Here is a 15,805-nt window from a genome sequence, read left to right as displayed (position 1 = left end):
TATCCATTCTACAAGGAATGCTACAATAAACCACACCAAAGAGAGGTGACTAGCTAAAATTAACTGACCTCACTAAGTGAGTCATAGAGAGCCTTTATTTTTATGATGTGCTGACCCTGTCCTACAAAATGATGTTCCTAAACTTCGGGTAGTAAGTAAGCAATCATGAAAAAGTCGTAGTTCCTGAGATGCCCTCCATTCTGGGCCCATAACTAAATAATCCTCCAACTCCATAAATGTACAGAAATACATAGAGTGTTAGACAAGTATCTGAAGGGAAGAGAGACATTATAGATAATGCTATATTACACAAAAATTGTTTCAGCAAAGGCTTCACATGCAAGAATGGAAAAACTACAGTCAGGATCCTGCCTGGAAAATGACAGTATGTAAAAGAACAAGTAATTAAATACAGCAATTGTTTAAAGACTGCTGACAGGAAATGCTCAAATAAAGATCAAGTATACCTATGAAGAGAAAAGGTATATGCAGTTTTGCCACACATGATGGTACCCAGAGAAAGTGAGAAGTAAGGCAGTAACTCACTGTTGCAATGTCACTTTATCCTTTGAAATGTCACTTTATCCTTTAACTGTAGAAGAGTTCTCAAACTGAGGACTGACTTCTCTGGAAGGCACAGAAATTGTGCTGAGGTGAAGAGATGCATTGCTGGAGGAGAACTGGGATTGGCAAGGGAAATTCAGTCAGTAGAACAGAGCAAGGACAGAACTAATGCTGCACTCATCCTACAGCAAGCAGCACAGCTCCACCACTCTGGAATGACCTCAGTTTTTCTATACAACCAACGCACACTTTCTTTTCCCCTTTCTCTTCTCTCTTCTACACTGTAAACTGCTACATGAAATAGACTGAATTGAGGGACAAACATGAAACGCATCCTAGCAAATCTAGAAGGAAGGGAGGAAAAATAAACTGTACTGTTGCCTAAATAAAAATCAAGAAAGGGAGCTATTTTCTTTACAGTATTGTACGATTGCAACATAATTTTGCTTCCAGGTCTCAGTATTTCATTGTGATAAAAGCGAAGTTCAGAAAGCATGGTTTGTTTGGTGCATGACCATTTGATTAAAGGTGAACAAGAAGTGAATGCTGAACCAAGATATGAATGCTTAACAGGGCTATGAACAAGATAAAAAAAAAAAGCGTCATTAAAATGGCAATTTTAAAGGAAAGAAATTAAACAGATATACAAGGTTTAACCTGAACATCAAAGAAATCTTCCTTTCAAAGGTGTGGATATGAGAAAATAAGTTTTGGGGTGTTGGGCTTGTTTTTTCGTTTGTTTCTAAGTTGAGCCTTTTTATCTTTTAACATTTTTCATTCAAATCCAAGTGAGCTTTTGGCTGAAAACTGTATGTTCTTGAAGTTATATATAATGAATGGATAATTAGGAAAACAAAATATTTTGAAAAAAACCATTTATTATCTTTTATATTCAATGCTAATACTTTCTTTTATATTTCAGGGTGCAAGTTGAATTCTATATGAATGAAAATACATTTAAAGAGAGACTAAAGCTCTTCTTCATCAAAAACCAAAGATCAAGTAAGCAGCTGAATTAGTTTCTGTTAAGCATGACTGTGATACGTTGAGTAGAACCCAGTTTCATTGAAGGCAGCAGCAAAGTTATAATGCATTTTCTTCTGAGCTAAATTTTTACCCCATAGAGGAGTCAATTTTACTTAATATCCAAAACAAATTCAGAATTATGTAAACTTAAAATCAACATACTTAATGATGTGACTTTGTTTCTGTATTATGATTAAGTTGACTAATCTGCATGGATCTGACACTGCAGTGTTCATTGACAAGTCATGACCTTATGTCTAGAAAAGCAAAGAGCCTCTAAGATGCTGGAGGAAAAAAAGCTGCAGAAGTGCGTAGCTTTTTCAAATGTTCAATTTTGTTAAGTATTCCTAAATACATTTCAACCTTAATCTGTACTAAAAAAAACAATTTGGAAGGGAAACTACTAGGGAGGACATACACATGGTACCTCAGAAACGTAGTCCTTGTCTTGAGCCAGATTTAACAATAACTTCATTGGCATATGTGCTTTAATTCATAGGCCATCATAAAGGAGAATGATCTGGATGAACTAAGTTATTTATACGTATCTATGCAGCTGGTCCAAGGGGATGGAAGCATTATATATTATTAAAACTTGATTAGACCAGTGGATTGAATTTAACTTCATTTGCCCTGCACCTTTAAAGAATTAAAATGACAATTGCTTTATACATAAAGTTTTTAGAATAGAAAGAATACGTTTTGGCCCTTGTAATACTGTTATGATGGTTCCAGGGATTTGTGTCTGGGAACAGAAGGACAGAAAGGAGAAAAAGAAAAGAACTTTACGTTTTGGTTTCTTGATAAAAAAAAAAACAAACAGACAAACAAAATTTGGGAGACTAGATCAAGTTTTTAAAAATAAGACAGACTGTAAGATCTTCTCCTTGTAAGATCTAATATTAAATAAATATTAATCACAGAACATGATCTTTTTACTGGCTAAAGCTTCTCGAACTTTCCAAGTGCGATAAGCAAAATATTCCCCAAAGCTGCACACACACACATGTACACACACACACACAAAACCCAAAACAAAACCAACCCCCTTGCCTCCAAAAAAAAAATAAATCAAAGACAGCATTGTGCTGTGAATAACTGATATTTTCAGTTTGGACACTGGAATTATTTGCGAGTTTCCAAGTAGAGAATCGGGTTTAACAAAGCTGCTGGAAGTTCATCAATGGGAAAAGTTTTTTTATTACACTTTGTAGATGCAGAGAGGAAAACTCATCTTAATTCAGGTGGCTAAATAGCATAGAATTCAGAGGACTACCCCTGCTAGTAAATTATACGGATAGCCTTCAGAGTATCTTCTCTTCTGAACTTCAGAGGGGAAATAGTGTGGCTTTTTTTCCACATTACTATACATTTAACTAGATATGCTTGGTAAATATATATTGTCTAATGAAAATTTTTATTTGAAGTAAGTTTCTTATTCTATATTAGCCTAATTTAGAACTCTGTTATTGCATTTTGGTCACTACGGAAAGAATGTGTACAAAACCTCAGTATGCACAGAAGATGCGTGAAAAACCACATCATACTCTATTCTACATTTACAAATCTAACTGTGTTGCAAAGAATTACTTGTTCCGTGTAGGTTTTGTAGTGTACCTCCATAGAGATATTAAAAAATAGCATAGACATGGTCCTGGGCAACTCCCAGTGGAGCTGGGGAGTTGGTCAAAACGACCTCCAGCGGTCCCTTCCAACCTCAGCCATTCTGTGATTCTTGCTAGAGATAAATGAGTTTAACTGGGTTTGCATTTTAAATGTAATTAATTGCACTAGAACTTCTCAAATGGTTTTAAATCTCTTCTTTTCTCCCTGTGACTTCACATGTCTTTAAGTTTTTTATATCTTTATAGCCTTTGACTTCTGACATCGTTTATATAGTGTGTAATGGAGTAAGAGACACAACAGAAAAAGCATCCTAAACTAGGAAAGAGTATTACTCCTGCCTAGACAGACAGTCTGGGAAGCTGTAAGCAATAAATAGACTTTTTGTTCCTGATCTAGTCCATAAAACAGTAAATAAACAAAAGTCCATTGAATCTAAGAATATCTGTGAAATTATGACCTGACTTGCTGTAAATATCTTTTCACTGATATGACAGGAAGGTTCTGAATAGTATCTTCTTGCCGTGTTAAAAAATAGTTTTTCACTTTTATGATCTAACAAGATTAAAAACTGTAGATATCCAGATACATATTTTAATAGCAGAACTGCTGACTCGGTACATCTAAAACTAGATACCTTTATGACCATCAGCACAAAAAATTACAACAGAAGTTACTTAATTAGTATGAATTCACAGCCATTCCTTTACCAAGTGCATACTCTTCTAGCTAAGCACATTAAGAGAATTGTCAAAAGTTACTATACTGGCACACCTCTACTGGGTCATGATTGGGTAAGGATGATTTATGGGTCCAAAGAGAGGAATGATGTGGAAGTTTATTTGAAATAAGCAAGAGATTGGGAAACAGCTGTTAATTCATCCTATTAGAGAGGAGCACATGCTATAAACAAGTAGCACAAGAATTTTCCTGCTTGGCTTGCTTGATGTTGGCTGGAAAATTCCAGATTCTGATGAATTCTCCTACACAGTGATGCCATACAGAGCTGAGGTAAATTTTGTAGAAGCATGCTGTGTTATTGATTAACCAATGAAAATGCAGTAATGCGTTCTTCCTGTAGACAGCTAGTGGAGAAGGTGTTATGGGCACCTCTTTTCCTGACAGGTCCTCAGGAGAAGACTCCAAAGAAAATTCTAAGACATGAGGCATGTTTTTTTCTATTGTTGAATTATGCTGCCAGTTCACAGAAAGTAAGTTGGAGAATGAGGGTGCCTACTGTACTTAGAGCAGCATATGCTACGGGCATGCCCTTTCCCACTAGAATTCCATAGCTTACCCTAGTACTGCTACTGTGTCTCATAAAGCAAGAAGTTTAACCAACAATTAGACACTAAACAATGCAATTTTCAGGAGAAACAAGCAGAGGATATAGCAAAATTATTACTGTACTGAGTGGAAAAAAGTCCCCTAACCAAAGTGTTCAGATTTAGAAAATTCAAACACACCTTCTGCATATCCACATCTTGGTTCTTGTCCAAATACTCACAACCAGAATAGTCTAAAATACAATCTTGCAAAACCTTCTGCTCAGATAGTACCTGCCACTCATTCAAGGGTACTCATTCAATCTTCCGCTAAAACTGGGGAATTCTGTTGCCCAGAGGTACCAGGGAGCTACTGCCCTTTAGATCTTAGTCGATGTTCAGTGAAAGCACCAAAAACCTTCCTTTGCATACTAAGGATGTAATTGCTATCGTCAAGAAAATAATTGCATTGTCAGCAAATTTCCAGATACTATAACTAGATCAAACTATACAAGTTCACCAAACAGTTTTTGCTAATCCTTAAGACTTCACAAGTGAATTTAACATATCAGAGTAATTTCACATGGTTTTGTAAACTACAGCAGTCAACTCTAGAATTTACATGAATTTTCCAAGGAATATTATTCTGATATAAATCACACAGAGATGCGTAGCATGAAATATCAACTGTTTCATCCATTATTCTGGTTTTGAAAGTATTTCTATAAACTGATAAAACAAGACCTCACCTACATCTAATGTCAGGCTACCTTTCACTCAAACTTCAGGAAGCAAATGTCTAATCAAGTTCAATCAATGCATGAAAAGCATTTTACAAAGGTGTCAGCCAGCCCCCAGCCCCCTGAAAAAAACAGAGAGAAAGAGACGGCATATTGATATGACTTGCTTGTACTTGCCAAGATCACACACACTGTGTTATCATAGCCTAAAATAAGTCTCAAAAGGAAAAGAAATAAGTGGAGTTTCAATTCAGTGAAGAGGGAATAAAAGATAACCATCACAAGGATATAAATTATTGCCAACATATTTTGATCCAATTCATATAGCCAATTGCTACTGAGATGCTTTTGCTAAAAGCAAAAAGTATGTTAGAGACTTACAAGAAAGGAATATTGAAAGGTGATCGTAAAATTTTCAACTGCTACCTCTGTCCCTCTTGCTTTTATTTAGATCAGCTCTCTAGATCAGAGGATTGATGTCCAAAAATGCTTGTAAGGGAAGCATCTAGAATTATTATAAAAACAAAAGTCACAGTCAATATTGGTGAAGTGTAATATATCATTCTACTTAAAAATGCCTGTAAAAACCAGCAAACACATGTTCAAACTGACAAGGAAACATTAACGTTCAATGCAGTTATACTTATTTCACAAAACAAATAGATTTTGAACTGTTATTATCAATCCATTCTTCTAAAGAAGACAGGTTATAACAGTATGTACACAGTGACATTACAACCTCATTAAACAATACCTAACTGTGTGACCATGTGTGACTGATATAGCTGAGTACAAGTTGCAGGCACCAGTGGCAAATCATAGAGATACTCTGTGCAAAATGACCCTGCTACTTGAACAGTCTGTCTGTGAATGGAAAAAAAAAGAAATTAAGTCAAGCTGACAATGTTGATCCACCAACTGCATGTAATAACTAACCCAAACACTTGTGGTACAAGACATATCCTATTGCCTTACTTTATATGTAATCCAGTCCATGATGTGCACTCTGTATGCTAACTGGAACCCGTAGATGACAGCATGTCTAGCGTGAAAACCCTGCCTTAAATTCTCTTGGAAACATCCATTCCTACCGAGATATCGGGAGCCTGAAGCACTTTTAGGTATTGCCTAGAATAGATCCGTGGAACTTGAATACTTAAGTAGTTCTAGATCTTTCTGGACTAAGATTTCAGAGTTAAAAGCAGCAGGCAAGAGCATGGGTCCCTTGTATTGATGTAGTTGGTATTCAGAAAAGCCCCATTTCCTTCTAGCATTTAAAACATCGTGTAATTTTAAGCTGCGATTAGAAACCAGGCCATTATCAATGCACAAAAGAAGTCTTTCACATCAGGATTAACATTTACAAAGCCAAAACCCAGAAGAAACAAACAATAAGACTGTTGTACTTACCTAAGAAAGTTAGACAACACTAAACTGCTAATGAAAAGAAATCCAGGTAGGATATTATTGTTTGTTTGTAGTTAGGTGACTTTCAGGCTTTTTTCTTTTTCTTTTTTTAAACGTTGTCTGCTCTTCTTGTTGTAATAGCCTAGTTGTTATGGCAACCATTCATACTCCAGCAGACTTACACAAAAGGGTTAGTACAGACAAACAATTCATGTTTTCTTCAGGAACAGTTCAAAAAAGCTGCATAAGAAGAGCATAGCATTGTCTAAGAAAAGTACTGGCGCTCCTCCTGGTCAAATAATAGCATAATAACACACTTGACTTACTTTACTCCTCTCAACCCATTTGCTACTTCATCCTCTTCACTCATGTTGGGGAATAAATAGTCTGTGGCTAATTACCCTTGATAGATTAGGCTAATGTTCACGAACCTAATTGCCACTAACAGCTGGGGGACTTCTGATAGTCGGGACCACAGGATTTTAACCCCTAATTTACAGATAACAGGATGCTGTAAAAGTCCATCCAGTTCTCATGTGATAACTCAAGTTCACAGTTAATAGGAGTAAGCAGTGCTGTGTGACAAATATTAAGATTTCTTTCAGCAATTACATGTTAGAAACTTTAAGAATCTATTTTTCCGTGTTTGCCAGTAGATACAAAAGACGATTTCTCAGCGTTACCTGTAAGGTGTTAATTTTGATTTTAGAACTAAGTCAAAAAGCATATAATATTACCATAAGATAGTTATGATTCTTTCCTTCAAAGGCAGTGTATGCACACAACTTCGGGTGGGTGTAATGAAGCTGTAGTTCTTAAACCACAGAAGCAAGTATATTGAGTTCAGCAGATCTGCTAATGTATTTCTAACAGAAGGATAAAAGATGCTATTTTTCCTACGACTAGGTGTAAATGAAGTCATGTCTGTGTAAGATTCAGTCAATGGTATTCTGCTTTCAGGTCACAAGACTGGAAAAAAATTAATACTCAGAAGTCCCACCACTTGATCTTAGTCAAAAGACAGTTTCAATTTTATTAGTGAACAAAAACTTAAACCCAAGAATTAGATACAAATATTTACACTGGCAAAATTTTAAGACTATTGAATTTAATAACAAGACTGAAAATTTCAAGTCTAATCCTCTAATGACTGCAAAATCTGATTAAAATACAGTTAAGTTCCACTGTAGTAGATAACAGCTCCAATTAGCACTGAAATAAATTGCCCATGTGACAGAAGCAAGTGTACATGTGGATCCCTTAGAAGGAATTCTGTCTTTGTGCAGTAGACCTATGTTTGTGGGAAATACTCCAATATTTTGTGATAGTATTTGCAATATGTCCTTTCAGCTACAATAGTTCAATACTCACATGGTCTGTAGAACAAGTTGTTGATTCAGTATAACTTTCGGATGTCCTGATTCTTGGACACATAATTACACAACTTCAACATTAACTAACTATAGTTTACTATTATATAAGTTGGGTAGGATTCATATACTATGTATAAGAAGCTACTACACAAAGATTTTCAGATTTAACTATTTAAATACTTGCTATTGTATATCTTCTGCCTGTTGTTTAAAGTATGTCTTCTTCATATTGCTGTATCTTGCATTTCATACCATGTGTAGTTCCTATTCACCTTTCAGGAAAGTGAACTTGTAAAACTACAAAAGACCCAAAGAAAGGTGTCAGGAAAGACGAATGGCTTTCAAACAAATGACTGAGTAGTTCTTTACATTAAAATAGACTGAGTCTTAACCTAGAGATTTCCAGAAGCTGGAAAGGTGCCTTGTATGTGTACCTGACAGCCTTATTCTTGCATTCTTCTGTATGATACGCCGGTTGCTCCTATCAGGGTCAAGTTAGTGGATAGATTGACCTTTGCTCTGTTGCAGCATGGCTATTTTAGTCCCTTTTAGTTTTCTTGTAAAAGCGGGTGAAACTGTAAAGAACCTAAATTTATTTCTGTACTTTCTCTTCTTTTTAAAATAGGTCTGAGAATACGATTATTCAATTTTTCTCTCAAGCTACTGAGCTGTTTTTTATACATAGTTCGTGTACTCCTGGATGATCCTACACAAGGACTTGGATGGTAATGTGTTTGGGGTTTTTTGTTATTTCTGCTCTCAAAGTGTTGTTCAACTTATAAGTAATAAATGAATTTAATGAATAAATATTTGATATTCTGTCAACGGGGATTTAGTTTTATGACTTACAGGTGTTTTGGAAAATTCATAAAGCTAGTGAATTGAAATAAGAACTAAAATAACAATATTCTTTTATCACTTTACTGCTAAAATAATCCTAGCTTTTTGTTCAGATACTGTGTATCAGATAGAATTGTCCAAACCTACATCTTTCAGCTGTATTATTACATAACATTTTTGTGTATCTTACTTGTGTTTACATTTATAAAAATGAAATTGCAAATAACAGGTTGCCAGGTTATGCAACAATAATTTTAGGATTTTATTTAAATAATTGTGCTGAAGTAATTTTACTTAAAATCCCAAATCCTGGAAACAGACAAATATGCATGAAACTAAGGTTTTATGCAGATGACACTGATGATAATTTTCTAGCCTCTGCTGTCTCTCAGAAGAGGCGGAGACTGAAAGTACATTCTATACTCCATGATCTATGGTCATAATGTGTGATTTTTGCACACCTACAATTGTCAGCATGGTATTCTATACAGGTCACTGGGTACTCTTTTTTTTTGTTTTCCCTCCTCGGGTGTTATACAATCAGCTACCAATTGCAGAAACAATTCTATTTATAATTTATTCAGTTCTGCACTTAGTTTTATTTGTATCCTGGATATAGTGGATCTTCTCAATTCTAAATGCTAAGAAGCACCACATTTTATTAACTGACTTCCTTTCACTTGATTTGAATCAGTTGACCTTAAATACTGAAAGAAACAAAGCACAGGTGATAATTCTGGGATGACAGAGCTAGCACTCTTCCCACAGTGTTAGGCAAAGGACAAAGTATGACTTCTAATTTTAATATTTGAAAATCAGTTAAATCTGATCAGGGTAATACTATAAAAAAGCTAGTGCACAGGAGAAACACTGTATTTTATGAGAATCAGATCTAAAGCAAAGTGAGTTAAAGAATATTGGCTTTACTCAGAAGTGCATGAAGAAGAGTGAGTGAATGGGAAGTAGAGAAGATACATTTGAGATTTTATTTTTGGTCAAAATATATTCTAAGAAATTAGAACATCTGAAAAAGGGCCAGAAAAAATCTCCCTGGAAAAGCAAGAACTGGAAGAAACTATTTTTTAACTCCTCATGTATCTTAGAATGTGTCTTCAGGGAGAGGAAGTGTTTAGGGAGGAAGCAAGAACTGAAGATTTCTCAAAATCTATAACAGTGAAGGAGAAAAAGCCATCCTTAGAAATTTAGGCATAGTAGCACAGCAGCTCAGGGACTTGAAATTTTAGAGCTAGTGAGAGTTTCTGGCATGCAGAAACTGCTGATACTGTTTTCTTTTGAGAGCTCTAGTGAGCCCAAATGAGAGTATTATGCTGCCAAGTTATGTCTGGGTGTGCAGAACAGGTTGGTACGTACTTCACTACTTCTGTATTCATATGCGAAGATTTTTCTGCATCTTGCAGACTGCTTCATTCTCCACACCTTTCCTGACATGTTTGTTCCTTCAGTGTAAATGTGTAACAATTCATCAGTCAGAGAGGGTATTCGTATTTTCTATATATATTATTCCCTTACATTGTGTTGTTGTACATTTAAAAGACTAGTTTGTTCTATCTCTGTAAAACGTTTGTCTGGCTGAGAAGTTTCATATAAGTCATTCCTGCGTGTTCCTAAGACCCCAGTCTTAGAAGCTGTGCCAGCAAAAACAGCCCTGTGCCCAAATGATACCCCATTAATGCCAGTAGGTTTGCCCATTGAGATCCCAAGGGCTTGCTACCTAAACTACTGTCATAATGCATTCGTACAAATGCAGTGTTACGGAAAAAAAATCCATTTTCGATAGTGTGTCACAGTCTGATGAAAGAAACTCCTCAGTGTGCTGAGAGCATGGCCACAGAAAACATCATCACCTTGTTGTTTCTAAAGTGGCAATTCTGGGACAAATGCTTTTCATCACAAACTCTACCTGCTCATTTATTTCCTGTTTTCAGGAATTTTTTGCCTGAAAACTCCTTCAGGCACAGCAGGTGTACCGGGAAGAGCTTAAGACATAAATCATCCTTATTAACAGATAGCATTTAGCACCTGTCTCACTCATAGTCAGTAAAAATACAGGTGTTGCTAATTTGTGGTCTGCAAATCCTTTTCTTTTCCACTGGCCTTGCTTGCCAAAGATAGGCAAGAATGATTTTTCATGTTTACACAAATATGCATTCCTACATTTTTACATGACCATTGAAAGGCAGATTTATGCCCGCCATTCAAGGCAAGAGAACATCATATGTACATAATAGCTACTGTTTTACATACATGCCACCAGATTATTACTTGGATTATTGCTGCATGAATCTCCAGCCCTCCTCACATCCTCGTGAGAGGATATAAAGTGCAGTTTCATACAATCTTTCCCACTGAGTATACAGCAGGTATACATGCTCTTTCTATCCTGGCCTATCCATGTGATAGGATTTCTAGTATCCCTTGATCCTTGATATTTATTGGACACTTAGTTCAGCTTTCAAAAGTATAATTTAAGTTGTTTTGTTTTTGAATTGGAACACATTTGAAAATAAATCTTAAAAAAATGCAACCTGAAATGCTTCGCAGCCCTTTATCCACAGACTCAACACAATCAGAACTACTTTCTAAAAGTTATTTTACTTTTTGAAACACCTATATCCATTGCTTAGGGTTTCAAACTACTGCATGCATTTTGTAGAACACTTGAAAATGTAATTAATATCCCTTTCCTTCCATGTTTTTATGATTGTGTTCCCACACACATTTGCTAATGAAAACGGACTTTGCATGGATGGGATGACAACTATCAGTAAGGAATTAAACCGAAGCTGTTCCAATCAAAACTACACACCTGGAATGATTGATTGGTGAGTTCCTAATCCAAAAAAGCAAGCCAAAAGTCCGCATAATAGTGGGAAGGGGAATAAAACAGGAAGACGAATGAATTTCTACCTGGAATGGTGACATTTTAACATATATTAGTGATGTTTCTGTAATTACTCCCGTGTTGCTGAACATTCAGAACTGCCTTTAAGATTTTAATTGTTAGTCTGATTGCAGAAGTGAACTGATGAACTGGATGCTCTTGTAATGCCATCAATGCTTATATCTTGCTGAAATGCTGGATGCCCTTATTTAAAAAACCATTATGACTAGTAGTAAATGACTAACAATAAGTTATTGTGCCACTGAGTGTGCCAGGTTCGAGTGTCAGGTGCCTGTTATTGAGTTTAGTAAATACTAAGAGAACATGAGATTTTTCTGAGATATGACAGCCCCTATGAGTTAGATACCATTTATATTATTACGCAGATAGCAAAAAGTTCACACAAAAGAATTGTCAAGTTTCTTTTTCCTACCTCAGAAACATATTTTTCTGCATCTCTAGAATCAAAAGCACAAATTGATTTATTCTTTGTGGAATCACAAGGAATGAAGTGGCAACCACTGAAGCCATTAAAAGAATTTGGTGTAACTGAGTGCTGGATTACTCCTATGGGAAGTCAATCATTGCCGCTGGATTAGAAATACAAGCAATGTCAATACTCCTTATAACTGAGAATTATTTTTAAAGAAAATAAGGCATCTCTCATTTCCATTTACTTGTACATTTTTTTCTCTTGATTTTGTTCAAAACACTAACCAGGTTTTGATTAATTTCTTTTTTAATTATAATGAATAGGTCTCCTATTATTTGGGTGAATCGAAGCATGCCTTTATGGGGATTACAGGTAATATGTAAATGGCCAGTTTAACTATTTCCATTTATAACTGTACACAATATTGATTTACAGCATTTTAATCATGTTAAAGGGTACTTGGAGGCAAAGAAATCTACTTGATGACTAAGTAGAACAAAAGCATAAAGTAAAAGTAAGCTGATCTGAGCTGATTTGAATTTATATGGCTTTATAATATATTTATAAAGTGTTAAAGCTTATAACAAAATATTGTCGAATCATATAGCCTTTTCTCTTAGAAATATCCAGCTTTGTTGAGTCAAGTACTCACTGTTTGCTCTAATGATGAGTTTAAACTTCATAATTGCATACCACTAGCTTTTTATATACTTCATGGACTTTCCTGTTAAATACACTGGAAACCTAAAGCTACTTCATAATATGAAAGCCTGCATTTTACCCTGCTCATTTTAGGAAAACTTTTTTAACCCCTGGACAGTGGTATGGGAATTCTCCCTATGAAATGTGTTTTTCTACTAAGAATTGCTTAAGCTTCCACAATGGTTACACCGTTATGTTCTAGCACCATGCTTACTAAGGGCTGGTGAAAATACCTTTCAATTCCTTGCATAAATTTTGAATAAATTTTGACCTAGATATTCAGGTTATTGTATTCAATTTAATTTAAAAAGTACTGAGAGATTTATTTGCTTATGGTTACAGTCTTATTCCAATAAGTTTATTTGATAAACATAGGAACTTATTCATATGTATATGTGTTTGCAGGCATGCACATACATTCACAGTATGATACATACAATAGCTGCAAACAAAGATTTATTTTTATTCCGGATATAACATGAGTTTATGTAAGCCAATAACATTTATTTGGAGAAACTGATATATTTTGATTGTGTATTTTAATCTTTTTTCCAATTCATAGCATCTTTTTTAGTTCTAGATAATGATACTGTGAGTGCACATAGTGCACTCTTCTGAGTTTTCAGTAGTAGTGAGCATTAGTCTAAAACTAGAAATCCGGAGGCTTGACTTCAAGCCCCAGCTGTATTTGTACATTTTCTTGACAGAATATTCTCACAATACACGTTAAAATACAAATATTTTCTGTGCAAAGGATTTAACTAAGTTTTGTGGTTATTTAATGCATATGAAGTTTTAAGTAATTTTTAAAGTATTTTGATATTTGACTATTTAGGTATTTTTAAATTACATAATGCAGACACTAACTACATGTAATCTAAATGAAGGCTGATAAGTTGAGCTCAGTTGCATTTAAATATTAATATCAGTAATGATTCATCTGTATCTTCTTCTTCTGTTTTCAACTTTCTGAATTATACACAGTAAGAAAAGCATTTGTTTTTCCACTCATTCATAACGCCCTTAGAGAAAAGTAAAGAGCTGACTAGCTTCCATTATTTACAGCTTCCTCCTTCTCTCTCTGTCTTGTGAAAAGATCTCGGTACCTTTTAGGAACAGACAACTGAAACTCGAGAAATAATCTGGCAGATTGTGTACGGAGCTTTCTAAAAATGATGGAAAGGCCACTCTGCAGGCTCTCATTGCTCAAAAAGAGCAATGAGACTGAAGTCAGAGCCTGTGCTTTAGTCAGGAAAAATGATGATATTTAAGTTTCATGCTAAATGCTGTTAGCTGAGATGGTTTCAGAGGATATATGGAAAAGCTGGTGTTTTTATTATCTTCCACTTTTCATTGTAATGTTTAATGTCATCGATTCTTAAGAAGCAAGTATTAATACACATATCTTATCACTTCACTTAAGGTTTCTGTGGCTTTAATAAGTCTCTTTGAAACTCTCCTACTGATTTATCTAAGCTACAAGGTAAGTACTTTTAGTTACTTTTAGGCATAATTCATCACAAAAAGTAACTGAGTTAAATGTTTCTATATAAAATTCCTGTGCCTGCATTTGTGTTCACACTGGTGTACAAGCAGGAAGATGAGAAAATCACACATGTAAAGGACAGAATATTGTCACAGGCAGCCCTGTTCACGTTTCTCAAATTTATAAGCAATTTATATCTAGAGAGTAGAAATCTGAAATGAAACTTCCATTTTCTTCCATTGTCTGCTGGCATGTTGTAATTTGAAAACACATTCTCAAAAGTGACTTCCATTTTTGATTACTGAATCTTCAAGCGCACAATTTTATATGTCTGTCCATAATGCAACAAACACAATTCTCCTTTATGTCAAAGCTGTAGCTACTCAAGTTTCAGGCCTCTGAAACTCATCAGATTTTTTTTGAGGTACTGAATGTCAGTAATTCAGAAAGTATCAGAGCTACCACTGAAGTTAGAGAGCTGTGCTTTAGTGTGTTTATCAAGTGATTATGGCGTAAAGGTTGTCCTTAGTGCTCAGTAACACTAAGAGGCTTGAAACTGTCTACTGTCTATAACTTATTCTTACAAATCCTTGTAGCATATACTATTTTGATGTTGGGGGGTTACAAGTGCATATCAGTTATAGACAGAAACAATCCAAAATTAAGACATACAGTGTCAAAACAGTAAAGAGTAGCATTTTATCTCTAACCATTCTGCTTGGGGTCTGCATCAATTTCAGTGAGTTTAGATGAAGAGAGAAGTATTGGCAAGTCAGCTCCCATGAGAAGTTACTTATTAGTGTGCAGTGGGTGTAAAGCTCTGCTGTCCTGATTTGGTGCATATACCTGTCACAGAAGTTGAGGCAATTTTATAATGGCTGTATTTCCACTCCCATAAGGGAATAAGAGTATCATAAGAAAGAATAATAGCTCTGAAATGCACGTTGGTAATCCACATGATGCGAACACCTCATTCCCTCTCGTCCTGTCCTTTTAGTGACAATCTGGAAATGTCAGGATAGTGCCCTTCACCTCAGTTTTGCATCAGTCTCAGGAAGCCAAGAAGGCTGTTATTTCGCTCACTCTGAGGTCTTTCTGAACAGCCAGAATGACCAAAGGAGTTTTTGTTCATGTAAATCTGCGACAGATTACTTATTTCATGTCAGCATTCCAAAGCTTTTACAAGTTAGGCACAAGTCAGAGGATGAGCCAGGAAGAAAACAGGAAAAAGATGATTGTTTGCATTTGTGTGTACATTGCTAGGATTTCACAAATAACCTGTAAAATAAATAAAAGTAATCTGAGAGAATACTCCAAGGAATTTGCCTTTCTGATACCTGGCTGATGACATACAGTGAATGATTCAATGTGCAGAGTAGTGGGGATATAACAGCTTATCACACTTCTAGGATACAGTGAATTTCCATTTTTTATTACTTTTATA

At 35.3% G+C, this 15,805-nt stretch overlaps 1 protein-coding gene across 1 annotated transcript in view; it reads left to right on the top strand.

Annotated features, from left to right (window-relative positions):
* Positions 1–506: 506 nt before the first annotated feature.
* The window catches only part of LOC104280320 (potassium channel subfamily T member 2), a gene marked incomplete at its 3' end in the record, with an annotated part of 69,496 nt that continues 54,197 nt past the window's right edge, over positions 507–15,805 (top strand). The window contains exons 1-6 of the mRNA XM_009877936.1: positions 507–529; positions 1,487–1,566; positions 8,624–8,723; positions 11,625–11,681; positions 12,497–12,545; positions 14,299–14,358. Coding sequence (XP_009876238.1) covers positions 507–529; positions 1,487–1,566; positions 8,624–8,723; positions 11,625–11,681; positions 12,497–12,545; positions 14,299–14,358 — 369 coding nt within the window. The remainder of the gene's footprint in view (positions 530–1,486; positions 1,567–8,623; positions 8,724–11,624; positions 11,682–12,496; positions 12,546–14,298; positions 14,359–15,805) is intronic.

Source organism: Apaloderma vittatum, unplaced genomic scaffold, assembly GCF_000703405.1.
Source record: "Apaloderma vittatum isolate BGI_N311 unplaced genomic scaffold, ASM70340v1 scaffold2251, whole genome shotgun sequence".
In the NCBI taxonomy this organism is placed as follows: domain Eukaryota; kingdom Metazoa; phylum Chordata; class Aves; order Trogoniformes; family Trogonidae; genus Apaloderma; species Apaloderma vittatum.
Note: the sequence above shows the minus strand (reverse complement) of the source record. Positions and strands in the feature narration are given on the sequence as shown.